The 10,690-nt window shown below is 37.4% G+C and overlaps 1 protein-coding gene across 5 annotated transcripts in view; it reads right to left on the bottom strand.

Moving 5' to 3' along the window:
• Positions 1-794: 794 nt before the first annotated feature.
• The window catches only part of Klp67A (Kinesin-like protein at 67A), a 92,840-nt gene continuing 82,944 nt past the window's right edge, over positions 795-10,690 (bottom strand). For 4 of the 5 annotated variants that reach the window (XM_083126398.1, XM_083126396.1, XM_083126397.1 and 1 more), the window contains 2 exons: positions 5,072-5,214; positions 795-1,638 (listed from right to left, as the gene is read on the bottom strand). In XM_083126398.1, coding sequence (XP_082982524.1) covers positions 1,628-1,638; positions 5,072-5,214 — 154 coding nt within the window. In that variant the 3' untranslated portion in view covers positions 795-1,627. The remainder of the gene's footprint in view (positions 1,639-5,071; positions 5,215-10,690) is intronic. The other variant, XM_083126402.1, reaches the window with a different exon arrangement.

Genomic DNA, 10,690 nt, shown 5'->3' with positions numbered 1-10,690 from the left:
GGGCTTTCAACCATTGCAGCGGGGGCGAGGGGGAAAGGGAGGTAAAAGCAGAAATCTTCCCTTTCCCTTCGGAAACCTGTTTCTACCTGGAACTGTGAGGTGGAGAAAGAGCGAGCTAGGCCGCTGATCGCACCGAGGGACAAGAAGGGCGTGAAAGAAGTGTTGCATATGAACTGTGGCTTCAACAAAACAATAAATATTGTGATTTGAATATAATTCGAGATGCGAGATTGATTATCTATCTCTGCTAGACTAGCTACTCCTCAGTGCACGTCACTGCTTTTCATGTTGTAGCCGTGACAGAAAAAAATATTTAATAAGGAAACTTGTTTGCTTTTTCCCCTACCCAGACAGCATTTTCAGCAATGTTTTTCTGAACATCCCTATACATTTAATTAAACGAAGAATGGAATGGTAAAAATATCTCTGTTGGCCTACAACGTGTTATTTCGTTGAGCATGGTTGTTTTGCAGTATGGAACATACTCGTGTATTTTTGGCTTTATCACAGTTTCACAATGCATTAGTGGATGTTTTTTCTGCATTTGTCCCAAAAAGCCGCAGATGCCACTCAACTGGGATGTGTGCTTCAAAACATGGGCGCATTATTGATGTACACATGGAACATGTATATGGGATTCGAAACCTGCTTCTGGTGAATTCCAAGCCTCTGTGGTCTAATTTAACTAAACTAATTTAGTGTAATTCATAAGATTTCATATTCTACTTAACAATAAGCAGAAATTATTGTTCATGAGGAATGACCCGAAAATAAAAGTAAATTCTGGATTTATTTTACAAATTTCTATACTTTTTCCAAATTAGTTCATTTTGGTTTTGGGTTTATAAAAATCTTACAAAACGAATACAAAACAGTAACTGATTTCCAAACACATTTAAAACCTTACATAAAAGTAAATCTGACTTCAACCAGAGTCAGCTACCACAGTTTTAAAATACAAAGAATTGTACATTTTCTCAGTTCACAAAGCAAATCTCTAAATATTCACATTTTAAATACAGATATTTCTACAATTTTTATTTAGGCAACGAACACTCAGTTTATAAATGACACATAAAAAATCTTTAGAAAATATAACAAGATTTATATAGGCATAAGGCACAAATGGTTCTATGACAATATTTCAAAACACAATTGGCACTTTGTAATCATTTTCAAATACACAAATTCTGAAGAACAGTAAGGAGAGCAAATATTGCATATTGCTTGTAATACATACATATATAGAAGTTATCATTCACATTGAGATCTATTTCCATCATCTTTCATCACCCTTCATCAGTACACCATACAATTTTGTAAAGGTATATTCATGATAAATCACACAGACATCAATAAAAAATCAATATACATTTTAAAAAAGTGGGCCAAAGTTAAATACACTTTTCTACCCAACATGCCTCCTGTGGCTTGTTTCATGGTTTTGGACCATAAAAACAATATATTGCATTTATCAGCAGATATTTAATGTATAATGAGTCTTGTAAATAACAAAGATATGCACCACTATTTAACATCTACAAAGAAAAACTACATACCTAGTACAGATGCCAGTTTACAATGCAAGTACTCCTCTAATACTGAATCATTTTTGTGTTAATCTATGTCACTGATTTTCTGAAAAGAGATGAAAAAACAAAATATAATATGAAAAACTGGCAAAGTTACAATCACACAAAAAGCTCTATACATGTGTTGCTTAGTTTAACTTACTTGGAACCCATTGATTACAAAAGCCTTCATTGTCTGCACAATTAAGGAAATGAGCCTTTAAAATCAATAAGTTCCAAGAAAGTTAAATAAGCAACACAGGTAAAGAGTTTTTCATATGGTTTTTAATGGATTTCCCTACACATCATGAATGTTGCAATACATTACTATGGTGGCACCTCAAGCAAAATAACCTGCACAGAACCGTGTGTCCTATGCATCGTACTCGCTTCTGTAGCCTGAGCTGAACAGATGAAGGCACAGATGCCGATGTACTCACCAATAATTTTTGGAACCGATACCGATGCCGATATTTAACCGATTCCGATACATAAGATAATTAAACAGAAATGGGATGTTATTTTCAGCATGACAAAAATAAATTTGCTATGTACATTTCTATTGCATATCATATGTATATACGAGGTGTGGCTAGAAAAAAACCGGACTGTTGCTACAAAATCTTTTCTTGGTTATTTTGTACAATACGAACATTACCCCCTTCAAAGTACTCCCCTGCACTATCGATACACCGCTCCATACAAATCTTCTATTGCTGGAAATAGTGCTGGTAATCATTTTCTGAAACCATGTTCATGACCTCCGTCGCTTTTGTTTTCACAGATTCTACGGTTGTAAATCTGGTTCCTTTCAGTGCTGATCTGACCTTTGGGAATAAGAAAAGTCACATGGAGCAAGATCTGGCCAACAGGATGGATGCTTTAACATTGGGATTCCATACTTGGCCAAAAAAGCCTTGACTGACAATGCCGTGTGGACAGGAGCATTGTCCTGATGAAGAATCTATGACTTGCTTTTCCACAAATCAGGTCGTCATCTTCTTACTCGCTTATGGAGGCTCGTCAGCACCATAATGAAATAATGTTGGTTCACAGTTTGACCTTCGGGTACCCAATTCGAATCAATTCACCAACATTTGCAATGTTTGATTCAGTTTTTGACGTGCAAGGCCGTCCAGGATGAGAGTCATCCGCGATCACTTCTTGTCCCTCTTTAAACCTTTGAAACCACTCAAACAATTGAGAGCATGATAAACACTCATCTCCGTACACTTCCTTCAACAAAACATAGGTTTCTGTGGCAGATTTTCCCAGTTTCATAAGAAAATTCACATTGATACGCTGTTACACTTTCACAATTAACATTTTTCCGACAGATCACAGATGTACGGTTCACTTCGTCCACAAGCTACAGCGGAACTGAGCACCGTGCACCCTGAGCAATCATACAGTCGATAGGCAGGGTATCACGATATACACTCATGCACCGTTTGACCTTGACGTGCTTGCCGTTTGTCGACAGCAACATCAATCCGGTTTCTTTCTAGCCACACCTCGTATTCTCAAGAGATGAGAATGTACATTTGCATCTACAAATGGTGGTTATGTGAACCTTTAAGAACATGGATTCTCAAGAGATTTAACATTAGTACACAAGCAGTTCTTTGAAATGCAAAATGAATTCCTGTTCTTAATGTTGGCAATTTACTGCTGCCAGATTCAACTTCAGTAACACGAATATTGGAAGCACTTCAGGAAGTAACCTACTTCTTCTCTTATCGCAAATCTGTTCAGCAACACTGAACACTCAATCACTGAATACTGATGCAGCAGGTATACCCAAGTATTTTCTCAGCACTTGCTTCAGGTTTGAATACTCATTTTTGAATTTCCAATACAACAGCAGATCCTGGTTCAGCAATGTACTGTTTTATTTCCGATTTTGAGTTAGGCTGATCCTCTGAATGAGAGTTTGCAATAATTTTATTACAAAAACTCTAGAATAATGATGAATCATAACCAAATTTTCAATAAATCTTACAAAACTAGAATATAAAACTTATTGGAAGGTAAAACTCTAGTATAATCTGTACCGGTTTAAATATCGGATATTTGCCAATGCCGATATGTCAATTTCTGCCAATTTTCATACATCTGTAATTGGCTTTGGCACATCCCTAAAGTATTCTTACAATTGCTCACTGAAATAAAATTATCTAAATCGAGTATTTTCCCAACTTTAAATTAGGTGTCAACAACACAGCAACCACTACGAAGTCTGATCAAAAAGTATCTGACACTTTATCATCATTAAATTAAGCAGTTTAACCACAGGACTCTGAAATATTATTTTTGGTTTACCAGCCTTGGTAGATCAGTTTATATTAGGGATGGGCCAATGTGAAATTTTCGTTGATACCGATAAAATACAGATATAAAATTTACTGATACCGATAACTGATACAAAATCCAAAATGATGCAGGAAGAACCTGAATGGTTCATTGACCTTCTTAATAAATGTGCATTTCCAGGTGAATGCAATGCAGAAGTTGTACGTGACCTGTAAATTTAAAAGTGGCAACACTGTCAGGAAGAGGTGATAATGACGTGTCAATTGGGGCATATGTCAATGTGTGGAGTACCAAAAGTGGTATGTGCAGCAAGTGCTGTTGTGTATGTACGAGATTGAAATGTACACCATTTTGTGTACTGCCCTAAAACATGTTCACAAAGGTGGAAGCGATTGTGAATCAAAATCCAGGTGGCCCGTGATAAAAATGCACGAGAATGTCATCAAGACTTGCATGAAGCCTGTAGCAACAATACCTAGCCATATCTGATGGTTGCACAATGATGACAATATGGGGAACCCAGCATGATGCATTTTTCCTCATGTTGAGTTTGATCTCACAGACACATCCCAACCTCCTCAAGAAATGCAACAATCCGATACGGCTAGGTACACTGATTACATTTGAAAATCAAAGAAGGTATGTCATATGCAGATTGTATCAGATTCAAGAGCATACTCTTCATAGAGTTCACTGTAATCCCTAGCTGTTTTCCCCAATGAAGATGTCATTAATGATTTGAGACATGAAAACAAGTGATATGAAAGTGATCAAAAAGAGTATGATGAAGCACCTATTAGGGAAAGGTTGTGGGAACAAGTGAATGTGAAATTAGGATATTACTTTGAAGAAGATTAGGGGCAAACTCTAAAGATTCATTCTCTCAGTGACAGATTCTTATTTTATTATGGTAATTGTATATTGTTTTTTCGTGGATACTTAAGTACTTTTCAGTTTCAGGTGTAAAGGGTATATTAATACCTTACCATGTATAAAGTCCCATAATATGAATTCTTTTATGTTATTGGTAGTGGTCAGAATGAATAATTAATTGATCATCTCTTCCAGCACTTGATAAATCTGATACTTTTTGATGAGATATAAATAATATAAAAATCTACATAGCACAATGCTTGGGTTACAAATAAAAGAATAAAGCTTTATTGGGGACTATTTTAATAACTCACCCCTGCCACTAAGTGATGAACTTTTACTTGTAACTTTCATGGAAAGGTGTCGATGATGTTGAAATCCGAAACAATAACATGCCATACATGTGCAGAACTTGTAGTAATAACAAGTAGAGTCATCTATTGACTGCCACAAGAAGCTAAATAAAGAAATTGCTGGCAGTAGTGTTAAATGGCACATATATATCTAGTTTTCTGTACAAGGTTTATGTCATTGTCAATAATAAATATGTAAAATATTTTACAGTTATTTTAAAAACAATCTCATATTTACAATGAGGTAAAAAAAAAATCAGATTGAAGTGCTAAAAATTATTATACAGGGTGCAGCATAAATCATGGCCACAATATTAAGAATGATTATGAAAAAAGGTCTGATGCACATGGGAGTGGAAATTCATTATTGTGGGCATTGAGATAATAAATTTTTGAGTCAGTTGTAGTGCATAATTTAATCTTTGGTTGTCAACTACATTGTTGTGAGCATCAGATAAATTGTGACATTGTTGTTGAATTTTCATTATTTTACATCACTTCTAATCACAACGATAAGAATGATGCATAATTTAACGGAACCATCAATTTTTCTGAAATGCTTTTAAATGTACATAATTTTACATATTCCAGGCAAAATGGAAAATTTGTCCATTTTCTCTTAGTGACAGATATTGTATTGCATTAAGTGGACCCTGTGACCGTGTATGGGTTCCAGCATTATGTAAAAGGAAGATAATCAATGTGAGACAACTGCCCTACAGTTTTATAGTATAATAATAATAATCGCAGTAGCAGGAATGATTAGAAACGAGAAATATATGGTAGGAAGGAGGTGGGAGGAGTGGAATGGAGCTGCAGTGCTGTAACATAGGTAAGTACAGGAATCTTGTACTAGGATTTCAGCTTATTACAGACTTTAACCATGGTAGAAAGATGACAAGGTGGATGCAAGGTGATCCTGAAAACTCTCCTTTCTGGTGCATGACATCATCTGAGTTGCGTCCATCCCCAAGTACAGCATTTTTTTTTTGTTCAACTAGACTCGATATAACTTCGAACAGGTGGAATAACCATACAAGGGTGTAATGAAGGGAGGGCATGATGGGTTGCAACCCCTCTCCAAACGCATGAGCCAAAAATTAAGGGAATAGTTAAGAATGTAGTTACCTTGTAAATACAAAATAAACTGCTGTGAAAAAGTGTCGTTTAGTAATAATCCTCTTTTCAGTCCTACTGGTTTGCATGAACCTAGTGCATAGCTTTCTCTTAGTTTTACACAGGAACCTTAGTGGCAGCGGCAGACTGATTATGTAGTTACTGCATGCTTGGACTCGAATCTTGACTTGGCATTTCTTTGTGAGTGCTCTTTCATGGATTTCATATAATCATAATTAACACTCATCATCATGATAGTCATAAGAGGAGGAAAAATTACCTACTTTTTTTGTAAAATGCAAATTCCAATTTTAACCATACACTGTCATAATTCTGACCACTTCTCTTACATTTCAAAAGCAGTTTTTATATTAGCATGTTGAATCCCATCACAGCTGTGATCTGTTTTCTAGGAGTTAGTTGCAGTGGTCTAGTTGGTAGGGCATCTGACTGTCATGTGGGAGACCCTGGTTCGATTGGCAGGTGGGTGATTTAAGGTCGGAATTTTTCAGACCTTGTCCCTGCATAAAGCAGCTCTGGAGCTCACCCAGACCCATATCAATAGGTACCTGGAGGCAAGCCTAGGGGGTAAAGGCAGCCGGAGCATGGTGCTGATCACATCACCTCCAAAATGGCCTGGATCGAGAATGTGTGAGGCCCTACCCACGCATTCCCTATATGTGCCTTCCAGAGCACACACACGCATGCATGCACACATTACGCAGATGGAGTAAAAGAGGAAGAGTGAAATTTGTTTGTACTTGATAATGTTACAAACGTTTCCTACAGGTAAAACAGTCTCCAGTTTCAGCTTCCACCAAAATAAAATACTCCGTACACTACTGCAACCATACAAGTAGAACCAAAAGTAAAAAGTATTAGAAAGTACCAATGAAAAAGCAATACGTAAATGGAAAAGTTTTCGATTATGTTTTCTAATTAAGTTACTGTCATATTTACTGTTTGTTCGACCAAATAAAGTTACATACATTGTATGGAAAATTGACTGGAGGAAAAGAGGAATAAGCTATTACAAATCTTTAATAGCACAAACCAACATTAGAGTCTTTTAACATTATTTACATAGCAAGAAAATATGTACAGTATCATACAAGGTTTTTTCTTTTCAATATCTTCAAATTTCTTAATTTCCTTTTCTCTGCAGTGTCTACACTTCACAATTTTTATTAATTTCCTTTCTAATGATGTAAGTTCTCGTTTTGATGAAAAATTTAATAACTTCATGTGGAACAGACTGTTCCATTTCTTTGTAAATAATGTGGGCCAAATTTTGATCCCCCAGAGTTTCCTCCAGGTACCCACTTTATAGGACACTGGGTGGGTGTCCACTTGAACAGGTGGAAAAAAAACCTGATTGTCCCCCACCGGGGATTGAACCCAGGTCTCTCACATGGTAGTCAGACACCCTAACAACTGAGCTACCCTGGCTACTCAACCATGCAAAGCTTCTTTGAAAATAGGCTGATACATCTTGGAGAAAAATAATAATAGTGTATAAGAACGGCAGTATTGCCAGCTTAAGAAAACAATTTCTGCAATTTAACTCTAATGTCGGCCCTGCGGATGATGAAATGGAGCAAATTTGGAGGCAAGCACAACAAAATATCACTCTTTTAGGATATGTAATGCCTGTGTGCCAACTTTGGAGAAAAAAAAAGAAAAAAAATTGCAACATTTCCAAATGCTGGAAAATTTTGAAAATTGGGCCTTTGCCCCCAGGTCCTCAATGGACCACTAATTGTTGCATGTTGTTGAAGTGTTCTTTTGTTCTCATTACTACATGTATTTTTTTTTTTATTATTATAACTCCGCTTGTTAATAATATTAGGTATGTGCAAAAGTTATACCCGCTTTTGACAGGTCACCATTTAGCGGAGTACTGACCTCACAGATGGCATTGCCAGTGCGTGAATCTGTTACCACGTAAGGGAGGGGGGGGGGGGGCTTAGAGCAGAAACAGGCAGTGAGCGTGGATGAGGAGCTCTTAGTGGACAGAGTAGCATGTGGGTGAAATGGAGACCGATAAGGAAGACATCAGACACTGTTTACTTTTTGAGTTCGATAAAGGTAGTACTGCAGCGTCAGCCTGCTGCAACATTCGGCAAGTGTATGGATCAGATGCAGTTGACGATAGCACATGTTCAAGCTGGTTTCGAAATTTCAGGGAAGGAGACAGAAGCTGGACATCCAGCAGTGTTTTCCGAAGAGGATCTTAACCAAGTTCTTCGACTCCAAACCACAGGGCCTTTATCGGTGCTGGATTCAGCTCCTATCGGTAAGATGGCAAGAGGTCATCGATTGCGATTATACACAGTCCTAAGCCGCTAAGTTTGCAGCAGGTTTTATGTATCAATCCGCGCGAGAACTGAGCTCAGAATCTTCCGTGCCAGTCTTGCCTCAACCGCCGAGCTGCTTACATCGCAGACACTGAGAAAATCCACAGTATTGCCAACCGCAGAACACATCAAAACCCGCATGCATGTCAAGCGAAATGTATTTTTGTTTCTTTTTGTCTCCTGAAGCAACATTTTAGAAGTACTTTCGGTGCATAAATTATTTAAAAAATGTGTCATTACTTAATATAAATGCGAAATATCTTCGAAACATGAGAGCATGTGCATGGATTTTTTTCAGGGAGGGGCAAGGAAGATATTTTTTTTCCAGGGGGGGCAAACAAGTCACATTTTCCCCCAAAAGAGTGTAGTTCCCTAAAAAAAACATTGCTTAAATTTGAATTTATTGTGTTAATGCAATAATTAACACACATTATTGTGGCTAAAATGAAATTATGTGTGTGAAATACATAATTTTTGGTTGACTTTCATTTTCCAGGGGGGCCACGGCCCCCTTGCCCATTGCCGCCCATGAGCATGTGTGTATATTAAGACACGCGCACTTCAAGTTATACCAGAAAAAAAAAAGCATGATTTGTTATTGGTGATATATACAATCACGTGCGTTGTCTGCTGCTATTACTCTGGTTTCAATTTATGAATCACATCACTAAACCAGGATTCAAATCTTGTTCTGTCCATTTCTTGCTAATCATCCTTCCCTTTCTTTGCACGGAACAGTAAATATGCGACTTCAACAAAGACTTCATTGCTGCCAGTGGGTGAAACAATAAGTCTCCCCCTTCCCCTCTCCCTTTCTCCTCGGTTTCTTCAGCCCTGGTGGTGGTTTTGCACGGTGGTATATATAAAAAAAATTCCATGTACGCCCCCGCCCCTCCCCTCACTGAGTTAAAGCACGTCTGGTCCAAATAATAAACATGTTTCTTCTCATGGGGTTATCTTTTAATACGGTGGACATTCTTTTGTCGTCAAACAGCAAACAATCATTTCCCCTTCCTAAACTCAAACCGCAAATCATTCAACACCCGGGATACAGTTCGTGCGCACATTGACGGCAAATCACCTCACGCCCTGTTTTACTTTGATCATGTTGTCGTGAGGAGGATTATGTATTTTAAACAACTTGCTTGATTTGAAGAGCTTTTCCCTTCAGATGAAGCCCACAATAACACTCGCTGAAGAGGAGACCTCCATTCAGCCATTCTCGCCTCTGTATAGCACGATTATTAATCACAATAAACATCGGGTTAAAATAGTGGGATGTGCAACACTGGTATCACGGATTCCACGCACTCTGCAACGTATTCAGTCTTACTCGACTCGCACTTAGGCTTCAGAGATTCCTCAGCGCAATACAAACTCCAGTTGTCGAATCTGTGGATCCAAGTTCGTCTGCACAGTGACTGCAACCGATCAAGTCCACACCTGCTAATGGATGTATTATTTTGTCTGTATTTTACAAATTAAATAACTGCTTTCTTGCAAGTATGAAGTTGTGTCGGAATATAACCCGTCTCTCAGTGGAACTATATTCTGCGTGCACGTTTTGGATCTACATATGCAAAAACCTGCTGCAAGGTTAACCTGATGCTTGGCTTAGGTGAGTTACAGTTTGTATCGTCATCAAAAACGGGTAGAACTTTTGCACATACCTAATAGTAACAATGGATATATTATTTTGTAATTTGCGTAAGTCATACCTTTATATGTTCACATACTAATGAAGAAAAAAGACAGAACTGAAATACCTTGTGTAGTTTTCAAGAACTGGAATGTTAATTGCTGCCACGTGGTGCTCAGTATCCCATCCTTCCGCTAAACGTTAAAAATGAAGCAATGCAGCAAAATACCTCACTTTTATTGTTGTCTTGTCAATATTTTCATATTAAGCCACCTGGCCATCTTTTTATTTTTATTGTGTGTTTCATATCAACCCATAAATTGGGAATCAACAAGCAATGCAAAAAATTCACAAGCATTAAGCAGTAAATTATTAGTAGATATCAGATTTTAAAGGAAAAAATACTACTTAAGGACGAAAAAAGGGAAAATTATTGCCAAAAAAGGAAATGAAAAAGGACTATAGTTT

Source organism: Lepisma saccharinum, chromosome 8, assembly GCF_977018435.1.
Source record: "Lepisma saccharinum chromosome 8, izLepSacc3.1, whole genome shotgun sequence".
Lineage (NCBI taxonomy): Eukaryota > Metazoa > Arthropoda > Insecta > Zygentoma > Lepismatidae > Lepisma > Lepisma saccharinum.
Note: the sequence above shows the minus strand (reverse complement) of the source record. Positions and strands in the feature narration are given on the sequence as shown.